This window comes from Setaria viridis, chromosome 4 (assembly GCF_005286985.2).
Source record: "Setaria viridis chromosome 4, Setaria_viridis_v4.0, whole genome shotgun sequence".
Classification (NCBI taxonomy): Eukaryota; Viridiplantae; Streptophyta; class Magnoliopsida; order Poales; family Poaceae; genus Setaria; species Setaria viridis.
Window position 1 is genome coordinate 33,733,682 of NC_048266.2, and position 20,897 is coordinate 33,754,578.

A 20,897-nucleotide genomic window follows, 5' to 3' on the forward strand; every position below is an offset into this window, starting at 1 on the left:
TTACGAAGTGAACACTTATAGTTCTATTTCTTTGAATTTGAATGTAAAGCAAGTGAAGTTGTGATATAATGACGTCATTCTTTTTTCCTTCTCTTTCTGGGCAATGTAAAAAAGTCCTATATGTATGAGTTGTATAATTTGGAACTTTTAAGTTGAAATATGAGTTGTATATTCCTCAATTTTGTATGACATAGTGTAATCCAATTTTTGTTTTACCCGTAGCAACACACGGGCACGATCCTAGTGCCAGTCCAAAATGGATGGTTTTTGTGGTGGTGATTGGTTTCATGGTTGTCTGGTTGGTGGCTTAGGTTTGGAGTAAGTAAGGTGTTAAGGAATTTACAACGACCGAAATATTTTAACTACTAGATGAGAAGCCTTTATCCAACATTTTCAATGATCTTAAAATAATGTTGTGTATAATTTCTTTTTGAGAAAATAAAACAACAAGTACAAAAAGGAGAAGAGTATAGAAACAATGCTCGCGCTATTTTGTCCCATTCCAAAAGGAATAAAATATAGTCAAAATACAAATATGAGCAATTAATGGCTAAATTAGACGTGACACCATCAATGTGTTATTATTTTCCCCTACCAGAATAAAAAAAATATAAAAATAGGTTGGAGCTTCTGCTACTGACTTCGGGAAAAAAATGATTCATGAGTGTATTTCAAGATAAATTTATACACACATGATTTTTATTTTTTCAAACCAGATGTTCAAGCTAGTATTTATAACCGAAGACATAAATTTAGAAAAATGTCATGAAGGTCTCCACTCCTAGATTGATGAATGAACTAGCGCCTACCGTAGCCCATTCGAGGCGAGAAAAACGCACGAAACAAATTCCAAGAACCTGAATTCGTAACCACTGACACAAGATGGATCCAAAACACTGAACCGAATTTTCAATTTGTTTGCTGTGTTATTTAACCAACGGTTAAATTCAAATCCATGCTACATTTATCCTCTCCTAACGATCAAAGCCACTACCTACCTTTTACTTTCTCTCCACTAGCTAGATTCCTAGTTCAATCTATCAGTAGACAAGATGTCTATAGGTCATTCATCCCCCATGATCTTCACTACCAGTGGACTCCTCACCTGATGGCTCCCATCAGACCAGACCATGGCGCCGAACGTGTAGCCCGTGACCGTGACAGGGTCCCTGACCGTGAAGCTCACGTCGAACTCCTTCTCCTCGCCGGCTTCCCTGAACACCAGCATCGCCGGCGTCACCGACACCTGCACCCCCTCCGGCTCCTTGACGACGGCGGCCGTGTACGTCCCCGGGAGCCCGACGTTCTTGACCCTGCGCCGCACCATCGTGGTGGTGCCAGCGTGGAGGCCGTGCGCGGTGATGGACGGGTAGTTGAGGTCCTGCAGGCTCATGGCGGCGTTGGGGCACACGAAGGAACCCTTGTTGAAGACCTCCATGGCCGTCGCGTTGTACCCGAGCGCGCACAGGAAGTCGAGGTAGTCGACGATAGTCATGTCGTAGACGAGCCCCGGGTCCAGCGCGCGGCTCGGGAAGACGTGCCCGGCGCCGTAGCTGAACGGCGTCGCCGCCACGTGGGACGAGTTCAGGATCGGCTTCCGTTCGGCGTCAAGATCCGTCGCTGCAGCGAGAACAACAAACAGCTCGACTAGTTAGTTGGCTAGAGCATTAGAGACGCCCGGGTGTTCGTCGTGAGCTTTGCTTTACCGCTCGTCATGATCGCCGACTTGATAGCGGCAGGGCTCCACTCCGGGTGCAGAGTCTTGATCAGGCCGGCGATGCCTGACACGTGCGGGCACGACATGGACGTGCCGGACAGGACGTTGAACGCCACGCGGCGCCGGTCGAACGGCCGGTCCGTAGGCGCCGCCGCGCCGGTCCATGCGGCGATCACGCTCACCCCCGGAGCCGTGATGTCCGGCTGCGAACGTGTCATTCCAGTGTTACATCAAGCTCATGGTGCAATCATGAATAAGAATGAGTACGCTGTATGCGGCATCCAAAATCACCTTCAGGATCTCGGGGTTGACCGTGTTCGGCCCCTGAGACGAGAAATCAGCCATGACCGGCGCCGGCCTGGTTTCGAGGATGGTCTTCCCCTTGATGACGAAGCCGGACGGAATCCTTGCACAAACACACCGGTCGACAACAATTTTTTTGCAGAAAAGAAAAAAATCCATCAAGTTTGAAGGACCGACTAGCTAGTGGTTTACTTGGTGTTCTTGATGTAGTCCGAAAGCGTGAGCCCGTCGGCGTACGAGATGTGCACGGCCGGGAGCACGTGCGGGTCGGCGTGGAGGTCGTTCCCGGAGACCTCGTCGTTGACGAGGATCATGGCGGCGCCGCCGGCGCGGCGGACGGCCTCGCCCTTCTCCACCCTCGTGATGGTCCCCCTCACGCACACCACGATCTTCCCCCTCGCCTTCTCCGGGTCCAGCGACCCCAGCAAGCACGCCTGGCTGCGCACGCACGAATGCATGGGTTTAAGGTTTAACACAAATCGCAACATGTAAAATTCTTGCGTTCCAAATGGCAGCAAGATTGTTCTTACGCGTCTTTCTGCGTGCTGCCAGGAGCTGTGGCTTCTGCGCCGCTGATGATGAGGTAGAAGCCTTTCCCGTGAAGCCACCTCTCAGAGAGACTCCGGCCCTGGAACAAGAGATCCATGGAAGAAATCAAGAACTTGACACGAACGTACAGTTGCGAGTTTTCTTTTTCAGGAGCGCATGGTGCCGTGCAGCACCTGGATCCGTGTTTTGTTGAAGACGGCGAAGGCCGGGAACTCCCTGTCGATGGAGCTGGCGGCGACGGTGAGGATCCAGGGCGCGACGTTGGTGACGGTGCCGGGGTCCGGGCCGGAGTTGCTGGCGGAGCAGACGACGGTGACGCCGGCCTTGACGGCGTGGAGGGAGCCGATGGCGACGGCGTCGTCGAGGTAGTCAGTGGCGTCGCCGCCGACGGAGGCCGAGATGACGTGCACGCCGTCGGCGATGGCGGCCTCGAAGCCCGCCAGGACGTCGGCGTCGAAGCACTCGCTGCCGTTGATCGGGCGGAAGCAGACGCGGTAGGCCGCCACGCGCGCGCGCGGGGAGCCGCCGCGCGCCGTGCCGGCGCCGTACCCGAACGCGGCCGCGCCGCGCACCGCCGCGCCACCCGCCGTGGACAGCGTGTGTGTGCCGTGCCCGTTCTCGTCGCGCGGCGTCTTGAGCCCGTCGTCGAGGGGAACGCCGCCGGCGGCCGCCGCGTAGCCCTTGTTGAAGTAGCGCGCGCCGATGAGCTTGCTGGTGAACACTAGTTTGTATCAACAGCCAACACGACCAAAACCACCTGGCGTTCTTCGTTAGTGAGGTTATTAACCGACCTGTTGCAATGGAAGTTGGTGTCGTGCTCGTTCTGGCAGATGCCTTTCCAGTCGTCCGGGATCGGCCCCATTTCGCCCTCGTCGAAGCTCTTAGACTCCGGCCACACGCCTTCATCACATCACATCGATCAAGATCAGGAAACAAGATCAAATGATCAATCGCAATCCGTTCTAATTTGAAAACCTGTTAAGCGATGAACAGTGCATACCTGAGTCGAGGTTCCCGATGATGGTGTCCTCACCGTACCTGGCCGTCTCCCATGCCGACCACGGCGGGACGTCGCCGCCCCTCTCGAGCCCCATGAACTGCCACGACCTCGTCGTCTGCAGCTTCCGGCCCCTGTTGGGGAACACCGACACCACGCCGGGGTACTCTGAAATGCGAGACACGTTCACGCGAATCAAGAACCAAACATTTGAGACGAAGGTCGCCGTGGACGATCAGTTGGTGGTCCACTCACTCGCGATCACGGCGGCGTCGCCGGGCTCGAGGGTGGCGGCGAAGCCGTTGATGTGCTTGGTGTACGAGTAGAAGATGGCCTCGCGCGCCTTGTCCATGCTGCATCGCGCATTGCGTCCACGTACGCATCGACAGTGAGTTTCAGTTCTCCGGCCCCGACGACCTCAAGAAACGTATGGATGGATCAATGGAACGGCACTTACTCCCCTAGGACGGCGGCGAGGAGGTCGTGGTGCGAGGCGGCGGCCCTCCGGGACGCCTCCTCCGGCGACACGCCGTCGCGCCGCGGGTGGCCGCCGAGGTACACCACGTACGACGACGCCTTCTCGGAGCCGCTGCTAGTAGCCGCGATCGGCAGCAGCGCGCAGAGCAAGACGAGGAGGAGGAAGGCGCCGGCGGTGGCGGCACGCGTGGATCCGCTGGCGTCCATGCCCGCACGACGAGAAGACTGATCGAGCGAGGGAGATGGATCAGTTGCTCGCGCGCGCCACCGAGTCCAAAGAGGAGTGGCCGTCAGTCCCCGGCTTGTGCTATAAAGGAGGAGGACGAGGGAGAGGTGGGGCGAGTGGGTGGGTGCGATCGGAGAGGAGGACTCCGTCTCACTCCCACCACCGAGCATTCCGCGACGGCGGTTTCACAAGATCTGACGGGCATCGGTTACGGCCCGATCGTGGCTGCGGCTGCATGGCTGTGGGAATCGGGGAGAACGCCGCCGCCGTCCCGCGTTTGGTTGGAGTCGGACACGTTGCACGTGTACTAACTCGACTCGATCTCTCCTGCACGATGGGTAACAGAAGGACCCCGATAGCGGCTTCGTCTCGGTGTTGTCCATGTCCATCCACATATATGCGAGGAGACCCAGAGTCTCGCGACGCAAGGACGCAGCGCCTGCAAGAAGAGATCGAAGCACGCCATGGACGCGGCCAGGGAGGAGGGAGAGGCGTTCTGTGATGTCTCTGATGGCTCAAGGTGTGTGAAAGCGCCGGGAGCCGTTTGCCGGGCTGGTCGTGGGCCGTTTGCTGGGTTGATCGTTAGGCCGGCGTGTGTGTGGGCCGGGAAATGTGCTAAGAGCATGTGGGCCGAAGGCCGTTGTATGCGCGTATAAACGTGACTCGTTCAGTGGGGGATGGAGGGGGAATAACAGAACGCAATTATCGCTCATCCCTTGTGTCGTTCTTCTTCTACCTCTGGTTCAACCTGTTCTTCACCCGTTCTTCCCCTGAATCTCTTGATTCTCCTCTTCCATTGCGGTCAAGCTAATTGATACCATAACAATTGGTATCGAGAGTCTAGTTCACCACAAATTTCACAGAAATCTTTTCACAGAACCCTGTCGCGAGACCTGGCGCCGCCTCGGAAGCCCACGAAGATCTAGACGCAAATAGCAGCCACGCTTGAGGACCTTGTGAGGAAGTTTGAGGGCTTCGAGTTGATGATGCAGCAGTCCTTGGATAAGATCAGTGGCCTGGAGGCTTGGCAATCCACGACGGATAGCTCCCTGGAAATATTGCTGAACAAGACGGAGGAAGCGGCGATGCGTCTGCATCGATTGGAGTCTGTATCCAGTCAAAACTGAGGAAAAAAAGATGAAGGTAAAATACTACAAGGCGAAGAAAGAAAGTTAGAAAGACAAAGTTTCAACCTTCTTCTATGTCCTTGCTTCAACTTGCTTGTCCTTATACAGCCACAATCTTACACACTATTAGTCTACTTAGAAACTATTGATGTCAAAATTGTCCTGTCACTGCCTGATGATCCATGTTGTGTAGAAACCGCACCAAGTGGATCTCTACCACAACCTCAAGCTAATCATCATCACACCAAAAAAAAAACCTCTGTCGCAACTTCACCGCACTCAGCCATTGCCTAGCGGTCATTGCCTGACCACTAGGACTCTTCTTGACGCCAAGACGGGAAGAGTGGCTCAAGAACGAGATATCTCCAAGATGACGCCTCCATGAAGGTAAGCGACTCCACCTGCACTACCGTCGCCTGCCTCACGGGCAAGGTTTTCACCTGGAAGATCTCGCTACGAGGATCAGTGGCACCTCGATAACGCCTCCAAGAAGGAACGTGATGCTCAAATGTCACCGTTGTCGTCTCGGCTCATCATCGGACTCGCTTTCGCTTAGCCACCTCAATCACCCCATGTTGGACTCGGCAAGCTAGCAGCACCAGCTCTATTGGTAGCGTCCCTGTCGCTTGCACGTACTGCCGACACATTGGTTGAATGGCACCCTTCCACCACCATGGATCTGCTACTGCCAGCCAGCCATCGTCGGTGAACGCCGAACGGCCATAAGATGGCTCCCCGTGCTAAAGCTGTAGACCCAGCCGTGGGACCCCCGGATATGCTCGCGGCGGAGCCACCCACTAGCAACCACGCCGTGCCGCAGATCGACGGAGGTCGTCTCCCATGGCCGCACTGCTGAGCACCTTCGCGGGTCACAGCTTCCGGCATTCATTCAATGAAGACATAGCAACCTAGCTTGACTCCACGACACCCCCGAGTGGATCCGCGAGGGGATACCCCCCGGCAGACCGGAGAGCGCTGGATCCGGCTGTGCCGGTGCTGGATCGGGGTACTGACAGCCCACGGGCGGTGGCCGCTGGTGGCATCCACTGAATCATGGAGAGGAAAATAAGATGGAACGGATGGGGCAAGTAGGAGACTCTCTGGTGAGGAAGATGAACCGGGCATGGATGTGGCCCTGAAGATGATCCTGGGACCCTAAAAGCTGAGGTGAAGGAGTTCTTCAGCGCCAAGGACCACCTGGGGCCGAGTCAGGAGATGATGCAGGAGAGGGTGCTCACCGAGGAGGAAGCTCTGGTGGACATGATCAACGGTGGTTCTCAGCCATGAGAAACTTTGTCAGGACGACTGGAAAAGGAGGGATTTAAACTGCACTGCTCCCCGTTTTGCTTGCCATAGACATGCTTTCTTGGAGATGTATATAGGAGTTGACCGGCTCAGCGTGACGGATGGGATGGAGTAATCGCAACATTTTGGCTGTCATAATCTGCTGAGTTTTTTTCCTATTCTATGGCATCCTGGTACCCTTGTTCTCACTTGTCACCGGATTTTTTGTCACTCTGTTGACGATGGCTATCCTCTTGGACCATGGCGCGTCGACACCCCAAGGTCCATTCCCACTCTTTTTCTGGCGCTGTCGTTCGTCGTCGTCCCCTGTTGGCGCGCGGCCTTGTAGCTGGGCCAAGAGCCCATTTGGGCCCAAATGCCGCAATAAGCACATCTTAAAATCAGCCAAGCCCACCCCAAGTCCCGTTTTGCTTTCCAACAAAAGGTTATGCCACGATTGCCTAAACAGAGAAAAAAAGTTTAACATGCCACGTGGCTGCAGGTGTCGCGGTGAAAACAAGAGGGCATTTCCAGTAGATTTGGTATAATGGATTGCTATACTAAAAACTGTCAGAATATCTAAAACCACCAAAAATCAGCTCCAGCAGATGATCTAAATGGATTGCTATAGCTAAATTTTAGCAATAACCTAAATTTCTCTTATACCAATCCAACCCCAGGATTGCTATTTCTTCTTTCCTCACGCGGGAGAAGCCAACCGTCTCGCTGGACACTTCCGCGCCGCCTGCTTCCCTTCGCCCCAGCGCCGCCACCGCCGTCCCTGCCTCCACCCCGCGCAGCCGCCGCCGTTCCCGCAGCCAACCACCCTCCGAGTGCCCGCACACCTTCCTGGCCAAGCGCTGCCCGGTCGTGCGACGCTCCACCCGCCGTGCGTCCCCACCACCTGCTCCACCTCGCCTTGCGCCGCCGCCGGCTTTGCCCCGCCGGCCCAAGCCATCCAACAGGTGCCCCGTCGTGCGTCGTCTCGCCCTTCCCGCCCCCCCTACCGTCGAGGAAGTAGCCGCCATCGGAGCGCCGCCACATTGCCCCGACCTCCCTGACTGCCCTCGCCGGCCTCTGCTTCGATTCAAGAAAGAAGAATCTCAATACGCTGATGAAGAAGCTCGATTCAATGGGGGCTGATGGTGAGCTTGAGCCTGGCCATGCTCGCAAGCTTGATTTGATGCGCCATCGATTCAATTTAGCCTTGGTCACCACTGGTCCTGCCTGAGTGCATGGGCCGCCGCCGCTGTAGCTTGACCCAGCGCCGCCTGTGGAGGCCAGGTGCGGACGGATCCCTACGGAGGGGGGCACGGCCGAAGCTTTGGCGGGTGGAGGCGGGCGGGCTGAGGACGGAAAGAAGGGAGGAGGGGAGAAGAGGAAGTGGCTATCCACTGACTTGTGGACTTCACTCCTCAGTGTCACGTAGAAAAAAATAGAGAAACCCTCCTTTACATACCTAAATTTTTCTCTCCCCTGTACCCTCAAGTGTTTTTAGGTAGTATACCATGCTGCTAGAGATGCTCGGATCCAAGCAAGCCAAGCCAAACCATGACTTGGAAACCAGGCGCACCGTGCACGCAGATAACAAGTCAGCTTAAACAACATCAAGATACATTTGTTCAAAAAGAGAGTAGAAGCAAACTCCCCAACCACCCAAGCATTGCTTGGCACCTAGTGTCATTGCGCAAAAGTCAAATGACCACCCACGGCTTGACGTCGCAGGACACACGTTAACATTGACGTAAGCATTGTGGTAGCGGTAGGCTTCTAGTGTTTGGTTGGTCCTCCCATTTTTTAGCCTATGATTTTTTCTATAAAAAATCCTAAATTGGTAGGGTGTTCTATAGAAACCATGCTTGATGGCCAAAGGAGACCCAATCAGCCATTAAAAAAGATGCAGCAATTAACAATTTAGTTTTGAAGAATGGTTTAACTTTTTTAAGAAAATGGTGTCAAGATTACAAATTGCAAATGCATCGGATGTCCAGTGTAGGATTTTTTTAATCAAGCTGGCTCATTTAACATAAACATTCAGAAATTACAACATCTTGATACAGCCAGGAATACACCGTTTGAAGATCGAGAAAGCAACACACTGACTCGCTCTAGCAAGCATATAAGCCACCTCATTAGCACTACGCTTACATGAACAAACGAGAGTCATAGCATATCGGAGAGTACTCACTTCTAGTGTAGTAATACCATGAAAAGGCTGATGGCATCCCATCAGACATCTGCCCAAATGGTCCCGCACCACCACACCAACAGACGAACTTGATGAAGAATAGAAGATTGTTGCATCAACATTGAGGCAAACCAAGCCAACCGACGGTGGAGTCCATTTCTGAACTTGTTTTGGAACTACACACCTTAAACAATGCAACACAATCATATCCACACAAGCTTGAATCTTCTTGACTATCACCCGAGGACGCATATTGGTTTTAGAGTTAAAAGAGTTTCATTCCAAGTATCCCAGATATACCAACAGGTGGCAGCCACTGCAACACACTGGATCCACTCATTTGATCCAGTGTAGGCTTGCAGCAGTACGTGCGTGCACGTAACATTTGATCCGCTCGCTCGCTAGTCTCTACTGACTTTTTCTCTCGAGTGGATAATCATACACAATCACTCCTCACCGGCGAACGCCTTTCCCTCCCGTGCCGATGACCGCGACAAGTAGCGTTCTTTTACCAATCAACAGCTATCGTCTTCCCACTCTCTCCCCCGCTCCGAAGCTTCCTCCGTCGTTTTCCCGGACGGGCGAGGCCGGGGGCGAGGGCGCGGGGGTCAGCGGCACCGCCGGACAAGAAACCTCCCCGCCTCCGCTGCCGCCGCATTGCCTTGCCGCCGGGTGGAGCAATTGACTTGACTTCCTTCGCCCACCGCAGCCTGCACTTCCTCCCACCCGCGGGGGTTTCCCCTCCGGTTATTATTGTAATCGAGTGCGGTCCGGCGTGACTGTCCGTGCTCCTCCACGCTGTCTCGCGCTGCGCTTCGTCCGGTGGGCGGCCCACCTCACTCCCGTCGTCGTCTTCCTCCTCCTCGCCCGCCCTCGTCGCGGAGCGGAGCGGGGCGGGAGGCGCTGCGCGTTCTTGGAACGGGACAAGGGCGGAGGTGAGTGAGCCCGAGCCCCACGTGGGTTGCTGATTCCGTGCGGTGGTAGAGTTGCTCCTCTGGTTTTCTTGGTCCGGTCCTCGATTTCTCACACCAACAAGTCTATCTCATCTCATCTACCCAATTCCCCTCCCCCACTTCTCCTATCCCCTCCGGCGTCATCCCGTTCTCTCTATTCTTGGTGTGGACGCCGAATTCTTGGTTGGTGTTTGGATCAAATCGAGTCAGGTGAGTTTGTCCAGTGTTCGCTCCTAAGATTTTTTATGCCGAAATCTAGTTTTATCCAGCGCCCTTCGAGATAGTCGATGCTTCAAGTGGAACTGGCGCATGTTTGGTCGATTTTGGCCATGGAGAATCCGGAAAAGAAAAATATTGGACATGGAAAGGGGATAAGGGGGAACGATCCCGTGGATGTTGTAGGGTAGGAAATATGCCTATTATTGGCAATGGGGAATCCCAGCCATGAATTGTGCATCCTTCAAAAGGTTTCCATGTAAAATTTGACTGGGTCAAGTTCCATTATAAGTTCTTGAGACATCATAAAACAACATGCTTTATTCCAGTTATAGTTAGTATATCTTTAGTGTGTGAGTGTAATAATGTTTTTCTTCCCTGTACCAGGAAGCTGATCTGGGTGTTGGAGTCATCCAGAGGCACAAGGCTGAGCAATGGGGCAAAAGGACTCCAAGCCTTCATATGGCCACTCTTATGACTACGGGAGTACTTCGTCAGGATATACCTCGAGGTATGCTGGAAATACATCATCCAGTTATAACACGAGGTACACCCCTTCTTCGGAGAACAATGTGCAGCCAGAAACACACGCCAGGTTGCAGAGGAAGTATTCCAGGATTGGTGATGACTACCGCTCTTTGAGCCAGGTATGTCTTGATGGCATGACCTGTATTGCTATTGGTGATTCGTGGTTTCCACTTTCCACTAGCTCGGTAGAATCGTGTTATTCTTCTTTTGGTTCAATCATCCTTGGTGAAATTTGGAAGAAACTATTTTGATAGGATTGTTTTCTCAAAAGGATTCCAACAGGAGCTGTATTTTTGCATTCTCTTCACTAGCGTAATGTCATTAAACAGTGTGCAGATTGTATACTTACCAGTTGTCACTGTGCTCAAATACATAATTTGCTACAGTTCCTAAACTGGCATAGTCACATAGGGCATGTACTAGAGTCATGCACGTTATTCCTCTTTAAGTTATGGTTCTGTTAATTGTACAGGTCACCGATGCTTTGGCACAAGCAGGCCTTGAATCTTCAAATCTTATTGTAGGCATTGATTTTACAAAGAGCAATGAATGGACAGGTTAGCAGATGATATTTCCCCTTTTTGACTTTGGATGCATACTTGTGCTTCTTTACATTTGCTCTGTTCTGCACTAATGCTCATTACACACTAAGCTACCAGACTATTTCCTTTCTGCAGCGAGAGCTACCAGACTATTTCTTGATTTGCCTGGTTTTAGGACAAACCTCCCTTTCAGATCTAGTTGCCCATATTGCAAAGCTTGTGGTTTATTATTATTGAAGAAACCTGTCTCACCAGTAATCTCAGTGACATATTAACTTCTCTTCTGTTGTTAGACGGAAAACCATGTTAGGGAATGGAATTTCTCTAAAGAGAAGGATAAGCTAGCAATTAGTACAGCTGTACTGTAGAAAGGGTGCCTCCCAAAATCGATGCTGCTTTATCTGATAATCATGGCCTTTATTGGACTATAATACTTTTCATTTTTCATTGAACTTGCAAATGTTTTCCATTTTGTATAACAATATTTTTCAGCTTCCATTAACTTGCGGAGGTTTTTTATGTTAGGTAAAATGTCCTTCAATCGCCGCTGCCTGCATGATATTGGAAGCACTCCAAACCCATATGAGCAAGCCATATCTATTATTGGAAGGACACTTTCAGCTTTTGATGAAGATAATTTGATCCCCTGCTTTGGATTTGGTGATGGTAATCATTTAGTTCCCTTTTTTCTGTTGGCATTTGATGTATTTTCAATAACATGTTTAAATCACAGTGCTGATCTAGCGTTTCTGTTCTCTGCTGAGCAGCATCAACTCATGATCAGGAGGTATTCAGCTTTTACCCAGAGAACCGCCCATGCAACGGATTTGAAGAGGCGCTAGAAAGATACAGAGAAATTGTTCCAACTCTTCGATTAGCTGGTTTGTTTAGTAAAGATTTGTAGACATTTTTTTACTTTCTTTTGTTCTGAATCAACTTGTTCTTTCTTTCATAAAAGAGAAAAAGAACTAGATTTGCTATTTTACAGCATGTTATAACTAGCTATTTATGAAATGGTACTAAAGTAGGAACTGAGCCTAGATCAGTTTGATGATGGTGTGAATGTATGCCCACACCACCCAGGTTCAAGTCCTTGCCAAGACGAATTTGGGTGCTTATTTTTTTCTTAATAAAGCCACCTATTTCTTCCTAGGTCGATCTAACTGTTTTTTAACAGTACTAAAGGATGGCAATTACAATTTTTAGTAGTTTATCAAGGAAAGAAGTGCGTACTAAAATATGATTGGTTATTTCCTAACAGGACCCACATCTTTCGCTCCGATAATTGAGACAGCAATTGGAATTGTTGACAGCACTGGTGGTCAATACCATGTTCTTCTGATAATTGCTGATGGACAGGTTGGCAAATGTATTATCAATTTCTGGCCTTTTTTTGCAACCTGTTCTTTCTGGTCATTAGATGGTTATCAGCAAAGCTCTTCTCTATCTCTAGTAGAGCTTTTGTTTGTGTATCCTTTTTTCACTTGGATAAAACTTCTGATTATAGGTTACCCGAAGTGTTGATACACAATATGGACAATTAAGTCCACAGGAGCGGGATACCATTGACGCTATAGTAAGAGCAAGGTACTTTATCTGACTGAGGTTTCGAAAGAAAACAATTACTACTTTCATGTTCTGCCAAATCAGTAAAGTAAACATAGAATAACATAGAATAATATCTCTCTTTTTTAAAAAATATTCCAGCCAGTTCCCCCTGTCAATTGTTCTTGTCGGGGTTGGTGATGGGCCATGGGACATGATGCACCAGTTTGATGACAATATACCTGCTCGCTCATTTGACAATTTCCAGGTGATTGTCCTACAGATTCTGTCTAATATTCAACTGAATATTCTGGTTCAAAATAACATAGGTATGGATATTCATTTTTGCAGTTTGTGAATTTCACGGAGATTATGTCAAAGAGCATAGCTGCTGATAGAAAGGAGGCAGAATTTGCATTGTCAGCCCTGATGGAAATTCCTGAACAGTACAAAGCAACACTTGATCTTCAACTCTTAGGGTATCTACTATGATTTCCAATATTGTACTGAGTCAATTAGAACTGTAACTTGAGCTTTGGGAAATAGTGTGCCAATTTGATCACTTTCTTAATATTTCTTCTACTCTTTCAGCCGCCGCCAAAGAATAACTCCACGAGTTGCTCTGCCACCACCAACAAGGAATGCTTATTCGCGGTCAACTAGCTTTAGTCAGCAGTCTGGTGTTTATTCACGATCTAGTAGCTTTGACCAACAAACGAGTGGCTTTCAGCAACGTTCCGAGAGCTTCAAACAGCAGCAGCCTGCTGCCACAAGGCGGCCTGGGCCTGACACTTATGCAGCAGAAAGTGCTTTAGAGGACAGAATTGTACGTATATCTTTCTTGTTCTCACCATCTCCGACCCATTTCATGCCCAAATCCAAAGTTAAACTGAAACACTGGAAATTTGATTTTATGTTATTAGGCTTATTCATATTGGGCCCTTGCATTTTGTTGCTTTAACTTCCCTTGCAGACCATAATACCTAATCTAATTTGACTCTTTCTCAGTTCACTTCTACCTTCTTATGTTCCATTTGATCTGAAAACAATATTTTTTGAAAGTAAATCTGAAAACAATAATAGCCGTATGCTTGCTGTTGTACTTGGACACATATTTGCATCTCGTGGCCATACTATGACTTTCAAGTCCTGGAACAAAGGGTATTCCAGGTGTGGAGTTTCTATCTACTGATGAAATATGTGCTGAAACCTCTGTTCTCCCTGCACTGAAAACTAAGAGGCTTTGATACTTTTTATCTGCAGTTGTGCCCCATTTGCATGTATAAATCAAAGGACCTCGCATTTGGATGTGGACATCAGGTGCTGAAAACCTTTAGGCTTTAGCCTACTATACTTGGTGTTTTCATTACACAATTCCTGTTCTGCATTATAGGTCGCTAACATACATGTGTTTGCAGACTTGCTATGAGTGTGGGAAGAATTTGGAGCGCTGCCCTCTATGCCAGCAGCCCATAACCACAAGGATCAGGCTCTACTGATTTGAAGCCTATGGAATAGCAAATGTTGGAAGAGACTCTTGCGCAGAATCATCAGAACCAGCTTTAATGCTACCGTGCTTCATCAGCTTGTAATTGGTGTGTTAGTCTTACTGCGTAAGAAGTCTCAGTGTAGATGGTGGTGATGTCACTGTCCCAGTACAATCTGAAGTTTAGCTACAGTAGTTACTGTCGAAAAAATAGCACCAAAAATAATGTACATGCTTCCACCCTTTCTTTTCCTTTATGTCCCTTAGTAAATAAGTTGAACAGCTGAAAATTTCTGGATTGAATAATGAATATTGTGATGCAAATATATTGCCATTTCTAAGCTCTGAAATATGCTGTATTCAAAGACCCCATGAATGAAAGATTCAGTAAAATGGTCACATCCATATATTAGTATTACACTTTATATCTTCTGTAATACTTGCATTAGTGTGTATTGCAAACTGCAAAGGGATCAACATTTTGACACGTTTTTTTTTTTGTTAACTAGGAGTTGGAGGGAAGAGACAATTTAATACACAACACAATGAGACACATATATCTGCAAAAATCTAGACATGGTCCGAACGCTGCCACGTGGACCAATAGGATATTGGACCCCAGGCCGGGGCCACCGTCGTGGCAGTGATTTGTTTAGTACTTGTACCCCTTGACGTACAAGCTCTCGGAGGCCGCGGCGTCGCCGGCGCCGGAGCCGGCGTACTTGCCGAGCGCGGCCTCGGAGTTGGCCTTGCACCGGACGAGGAAGGTGGCCTGCGCGGCGGCGACGTTCTCCTTCTTGCCGAGCCACTTCTTGAGGGTGCTCTGCTGCAGCGCGCGGCCGAAGGAGAAGGAGAGCGTCCATGGCTTGAGCACCTCCAGCTTGTTCATGGCGTCCAGGTTCTGCGTCGCCTCCTCCTCGCTCTGCCCGCCCGACAGGAACACCACCCCCGGCACCGCCGGCGGCACCGTGCGCCGCAGCGCCGCCACCGTGTACTCCGCGATCACCTCCGCTCCAACCTGTAGTGTTACAGATTATTGCATGGTTCTTCATGGATTGATGCATGCATGGAAAAGAAGAAAAAAAGATGAATTGCAAGAACGGCACGTGCCTTGGGGCTGTCGGAGCCAGGGGTGACCATGTTGCACTTGAGGAGCGTGCCCTCGAGGAGGACCTTGTGGTCGTTGAGCGACTTGAATACGGCGGCGAGGACGCGCTCGGTGACGGCGGCGCAGGTCTTGATGTCGTGCCCGCCGTCGGTGAGGATCTCGGGCTCGACGATGGGGACGAGGCCGTTCTCCTGGCAGATCAGCGCGTACCGGGCGAGGCCCTCGGCGTTCTGCTTGACCGCGAGCTCGGACGGCTCGCCGGAGGCGCCGATCTTGAGCACGGCGCGCCACTTGGCGAAGCGCGCGCCGGCCTCGTAGTACTTGGCGCAGCGGGCCCCGAGGGAGTCGAGGCCCTGGGTGGTGGTCTCGCCGTTGGTGCCGGCGATCTCGACGGTGCCCTTGTCCACCTTGATCCCCGGGACCACGCCGCCGGCGGTGAGCAGGTCCACGAACGGCTTCCCGTCGGAGGTCTTCTGGTACAGGGTCTCCTCGAAGAGGATGACCCCGGAGAGGTAGTCGAACACGCCGGGCGCCGTAAAAAGCAACTCCCGGAGCGCCTGCCGGTTGGACTCCACGTTCTCGAGGTTGATGCTGGAGAGGCGCTTACCGATGGTGCCCGTCGACTCGTCGGAGGCCAGGATGCCCTTGCCCGGCGTCGCGAGGTACTTGGCGGTCTTGACCATCTCATCTGCAATACAAAATTACAAATACGTAGGCGTAAGCACAAAACGGTGTGTATTGTGCTATTGTGTATACCACTAATTAACTACAAAACTATCATTAATTTCCTCCATTACTCGATCGATCTACTATAATTTATTTTTCAAAATCAATGTCTCTTTAATCAAAGATGGAACTGAATTTTTCTTTCAACTTAAAATTATGTTTAAAACACAACAACTCAACATGTATTTTTGTAAATTTTCTAAAAGATAGCTCATTTTTTGTTAAAAAGATAGCTCATTTTTTGTGTTAAAAAACGAAGCGTAGCGCCACTACACCGGATGGTACATGCTGCCTCAGTTTTTATTTATATAAGGCCAGTCTCAACTCAATGCATAGTTTTATGAAAGTTTCATGATTATTAAATTGTATGCCATATCAGTAATTTTACTTACTTGGCAAGACCATAATGAGGAGAGAGAAGGGAGAGTTTGATCAGATGTGAGAAGAATTTCATCCCTATGACACTCATCAAGCACAGTTACTAAGTTCTTAATCTTGGTAACTATGCAATAAAACTATGCGTTGAGATTGGCCTAAGGTGCATGCGCATATCAAAATTCAAACTTTGCAACCTTTGACCAATAACTTGACATCAATTTTTTATTTTTATAATGTAAATTTTATATGGTTGGATTCATAATCAAATATACTCTACAATGATTATAAATTGATAACTATAAATAATATAATATATGATAAATGAATTGTATTTGGAAGATCGTGCTAAGTCATACCATGCCTTATAAACATAGATGGATGGAGTACTGTTGAGCAAATTTGAAATTACTTTGCAATTGCACTACTGGAACTGCACAAAGATTTTTTTTAAAAAAAAATAAATACTACACAATTACACAAACGTGCACATCAACAACTTTGCACCTTTGCAAGGGTATGGAAAAGTAGACTGAGATATAGGTCAACAAGAACCTGCATATTTTCCCACAAAGGCAGACATGGCGACCCCGTCGGATGGAAGAGGCTTCGTGTGAGGAGAATCAAGGGAGCAGGAGCAAAAGCCAAACGCGTGTGGCCGGAGAGCCGAGCATTTTCAGTGGCTGCCCTTTATAAACCACCAACAGGGAGAGGTATACCAAATACCCACGACGAATCCATGATTCATGGCCTCATGCACCCTTGGAATCCCCATCACCCGTTTCCGGATAGGGGAGCAGCGGCACTGAGCCACCCAAATACAAATTCTGAAGGCCAAACCAAATAATGCTTTCCATTTAAATAAAGTAAACACTCACAATTTCCTTTTCTTACAAAAGAAACAATGAAAGAAACCAGACAAGTGGTGGTGATGTGGACTTTATCCCTGCAGGCTGAATGTAAGGATAGGATCAGTTTTCTGAGATGAAAGGAAGGTATGAGAACGTGAAGCATACATGTATTCGCTTTCTCCGCCATGAGCACAAGTTGTTTTTTCTCGAACAACGCAAGAGAGCTGCGTGTCAACAGAACAAGATAGAAAAGAGCGTACAACGAGTTCGGTTAAGGACCAAAACCCGAGTACAAAGAGTCAAAGACCCATACCCACACACTCACAAGAAAGAGGAGTTTCCATGTTTCCCAGATTCTATTATTTGTTTATTACTCTTAGTCTATTGTTGGCTGTAACTTTTACTTCTTCAGTTAAGGTTGAAATTCAGTACCCTTCGACATTTTCTGCTTTTCTTCAGTCTATTTGATTGTCCATCAGACATTGCATCCAGGCTCCTTACACCATGCAGTTGGTGGATATGAACAGGGTAAAGAAGGGAATATATCCTATTTTCCATTTACTTTCCTTTTGTGTTGATTAGTTGCTTGAAAACTTTACAAATGCTACTCAGATAGGTAAACTTAAACAGTCATTTGGTTGAGTTTTTTGAAGGCTCATGTTCTGATGCAGTTCGAGGTCAAAAGTTTGCAGAGTTATTTCCCAGTTACCAAGATCAATGACTGACTTATTAGGATGATAAAAAGTATATGGTCAAAGGGATGATATGATTGAATTGAAATTGTTGTCAAGACTCGACCACGGTCATCCAGGTTAGTTAGCATTTGGCACAGCAATATGCCTTGACATAAATAAAGAAAAGGAGACAGATTGAGAGTTGGTATAGTGCTGTTGAGGGGTTGCTTTCAGCACTTTCTCTTTCTGAATGCCACCAAGCTCCCTGTCCATGCAATTTATACCAGTGCTGCCGTTATTTGCTTTCGTGATATGCATATGAAGATGTGGCCTTGTTTTTGGCAGTGGCAGTAATTTCTGATTACATTATCACGCACGATTGTCTTCAAATTTTGCATGGAAGTACATGCTTAAGGTTCTTCTGCTTGGCATTTTCAGTAATTATTACCCTTGTATTCTTGAAAAAAAAATCTAATTTCTGTATATGATTGGTTATAGGCTTGACTCGCAAGCGTGCAGGTTGATGAGTGGTGGTATTAGGCATGAATTGATGCTTCTTGATCAAGCAAGAAACAGACTTTTGGCTGCCTATTCTGCCTAACACATGACCTCATGCTGTCAAGCAGCATCTGTCGCTTCACTAGTCAATCCAAAGAAGTTGTTATGTCTCTCAAAATCTTATCCAATCAACTACCCAACCGAATTAACAGTTTGATGGATGCTTGTCTACAACGCGCAGCATATATTGGATTCTTTTTTTCCCTTTCTTGAAATGGTGCACATATTGTACCTCAATCAGTTATGGGATCAGTTCCAAAACTGTGCTAGAATTTCTGTTGAGATAGCTAGTGCGTATTCTGGCTATTGTAAATTTCTTGTGAGAGATGAGCGTATGCCAGCTTGTTTTTTTTTTAAAAAAAATGATTGAAATGTCTGCATGAAGGGAAATGCTTTTAAAATCAAACTTACAATATCTGTGCCTACCTGTTATCGCCTCATGGGCCATGGCTAGGAACATGATAGAAAAAACAATACACATCATACCATCATCATGAAAAGGAAACTTCTTTACATGGTCCCATACCCTTCTCTAAACATAATGCTTGTGTTTCAAGCGTGCCTTTTGCTACTCTCATCTGCCTGTTCATCATTTCCTTCATATCTCAAGCCTAATTTCAGGTTCCTTCCTTTCTTGAACAACAATCCTTCGCATCTTTTACAATGGTATTCCTTCATATCTTGAGTCTAATTTTCTAGATCATGGACGCATGAACCTTTCAGGAAGGAAAGTCACATTAGAGAAACATGAGCAGAACTGAACACATGGATTAGATCTAACCACAGTGACAAATTGCTTCGATATATGCATGCAGGTGATGAGCGATGAGTTGGAGTTGTTGGCCTTGGCACGTGCGGCCAAACCGAGGGATCCCACGGTTGTCAATTGCTGTGCTGGCGTTGTCTGTCTTTGGGTCCTAGTCCTAGGCCAGTTTCCAAACATGGCGTCCCGGAACGGCGGAACCCCACACCAGCTGCACATGAAAGTACTGTGCTCACTGTTCACACTTCCATCCAGAGTTGCATGAAGGTACTGTGCTTCCAAAGTATTGGATAGAGTTTCGATACGGCATGTGCTGTGCAGCGCATCTCTTGAGCATTTCACATTTTTGGCGACGATAATGTTTATCTTCTTTCTTTTCGGGGAAGTGTTCCTAATTCCAGTGTTTGGTCCAATCTTGATTTGGCTTGTGCTGTGAATCGATTGAGCATTTCTTATTTCTGGAGATAACGTTCTTCTATATCCATACTCAATAGTTGATCCAATCTTAATGAAGCACATGGATGGCATATCTCTTAGGTATTTCTCATTTTGCTGGTAATTTTGTTTATTTACACATGAATCATGTAGTTTGATTAGATCCCGTCCTGATTTTTTAAAATTTTACCATTTTGTAGCTATGCTTCTCCCTTACACGGATGGTATTACATCCTATCTTCTTGTTACAGCACTAGCTATATCTTTGAAGTGCAGTACTCAATTTCAGGCAACAATTTAGTTCTCTTTCATCTGTGTGCGCGATACTCTTACACTGGATTGGAAAGCAATGCCATACAGCGAGAACCGCACCTTAGCCTTTTTCAGCAATACTACCCTGTTCTGTAGTCATAACTCAATGAGCACGGCATGTTTCTATATTCGAAATATGATCATGATATCTGAACAGACAACATTGATACCTGTTAACGAAAAGGTTACGTTTGTAGTTTTTTTTTTTTGCTTTGATGCAGATTATCAAGATCGTCCTCTAAAAGAGATTACCATGGACAGGTTCACCTGCCCGTGCCAGGCAACTCAGAAATTCTTAGGAAACACATGTTTGAAATATATTTTTTGAGCGACGAAGTTGAATGCGTACGTAGTCCATTAGCTCCAGCATGTATGATCATGTCCGAATTCAGCATTTAGGTTGTGATTGGTCGCAGAGTTTTCATCGACTATATGGAGCTAATCTCCATCTCCCTAATCTGGTCCCATTCCTTTCCTAGATTTTGTGGTGATGCATCAGCATGGGCACATCTTGTTCCATGGTTGATCTTTCATTTTCAGCCTTACGACTAAACCCAAGTTGAGGACAGTAGTGTCATGCTCCAATAAAGCTGTCTTTATGTGTCAAATTTTGTTTTCTAGCCAAAGCCAATGCACTATACTCCGGCTCATCATTAATGCTCGACACCACACTGGAGCATATAATTACCATATTGTCTCATTATATTTTTGTTTTCTTGTAGAAACTCCATCTCGGTATGTAATGCTCAACAGCACACTGAAATGCTTAGTTTTTCTTTTCCGTGGCTTATCATTCTGTTGATGTCGCAGCTGCATAATTATTTTATTTATTTACCACTATGCTGGTATTAACCTTTATCAATTACACTACTACACTAGAAAGTCTTTGTAGCATATATTTCTCCCCCAAAAAAAGTGCAAGAAGGTTCATCCCCAATTACCCATTGTCACATGAGG

At 47.9% G+C, this 20,897-nt stretch overlaps 3 protein-coding genes across 4 annotated transcripts; 1 reads left to right on the plus strand and 2 right to left on the minus strand.

The window, feature by feature from the left end:
- Nucleotides 1-885: 885 nt before the first annotated feature.
- LOC117852175 (subtilisin-like protease SBT5.3) lies at nucleotides 886-4,368 on the minus strand. The gene is made up of 10 exons (XM_034734153.2): nucleotides 4,024-4,368; nucleotides 3,822-3,919; nucleotides 3,570-3,734; nucleotides 3,361-3,469; nucleotides 2,743-3,280; nucleotides 2,551-2,648; nucleotides 2,213-2,458; nucleotides 2,009-2,123; nucleotides 1,707-1,920; nucleotides 886-1,620 (listed from the first exon to the last, which is right to left on the minus strand). Exons 1-10 carry the CDS (start codon nucleotides 4,248-4,250, stop codon nucleotides 1,064-1,066), a joined length of 2,367 nt encoding a protein of 788 aa, XP_034590044.1. The 5' UTR covers nucleotides 4,251-4,368; the 3' UTR covers nucleotides 886-1,063.
- A 4,995-nt stretch (nucleotides 4,369-9,363) lies between these two features.
- On the plus strand, nucleotides 9,364-14,488 carry LOC117852176 (E3 ubiquitin-protein ligase RGLG2). Of its 2 annotated transcripts, none has more exons than XM_034734154.2 (12): nucleotides 9,364-9,803; nucleotides 10,425-10,684; nucleotides 11,038-11,122; nucleotides 11,633-11,773; nucleotides 11,875-11,988; nucleotides 12,369-12,466; nucleotides 12,615-12,694; nucleotides 12,815-12,920; nucleotides 13,004-13,131; nucleotides 13,244-13,478; nucleotides 13,916-13,972; nucleotides 14,071-14,488. In XM_034734154.2, exons 2-12 carry the CDS (start codon nucleotides 10,472-10,474, stop codon nucleotides 14,149-14,151), a joined length of 1,338 nt encoding a protein of 445 aa, XP_034590045.1. In that variant the 5' UTR covers nucleotides 9,364-9,803; nucleotides 10,425-10,471; the 3' UTR covers nucleotides 14,152-14,488. The 2 variants fall into 2 exon arrangements, with proteins under 2 accessions (XP_034590045.1, XP_034590046.1); XM_034734155.2 differs by lacking the exon at nucleotides 9,364-9,803 and adding an exon at nucleotides 9,819-10,031.
- Nucleotides 14,489-14,521: 33 nt separating this feature from the next.
- Nucleotides 14,522-17,064, minus strand: LOC117852177 (fructose-bisphosphate aldolase 5, cytosolic). The gene is made up of 3 exons (XM_034734157.2): nucleotides 16,903-17,064; nucleotides 15,249-15,934; nucleotides 14,522-15,156 (listed from the first exon to the last, which is right to left on the minus strand). Exons 1-3 carry the CDS (start codon nucleotides 16,928-16,930, stop codon nucleotides 14,791-14,793), a joined length of 1,080 nt encoding a protein of 359 aa, XP_034590048.1. The 5' UTR covers nucleotides 16,931-17,064; the 3' UTR covers nucleotides 14,522-14,790.
- Nucleotides 17,065-20,897: the final 3,833 nt, after the last annotated feature.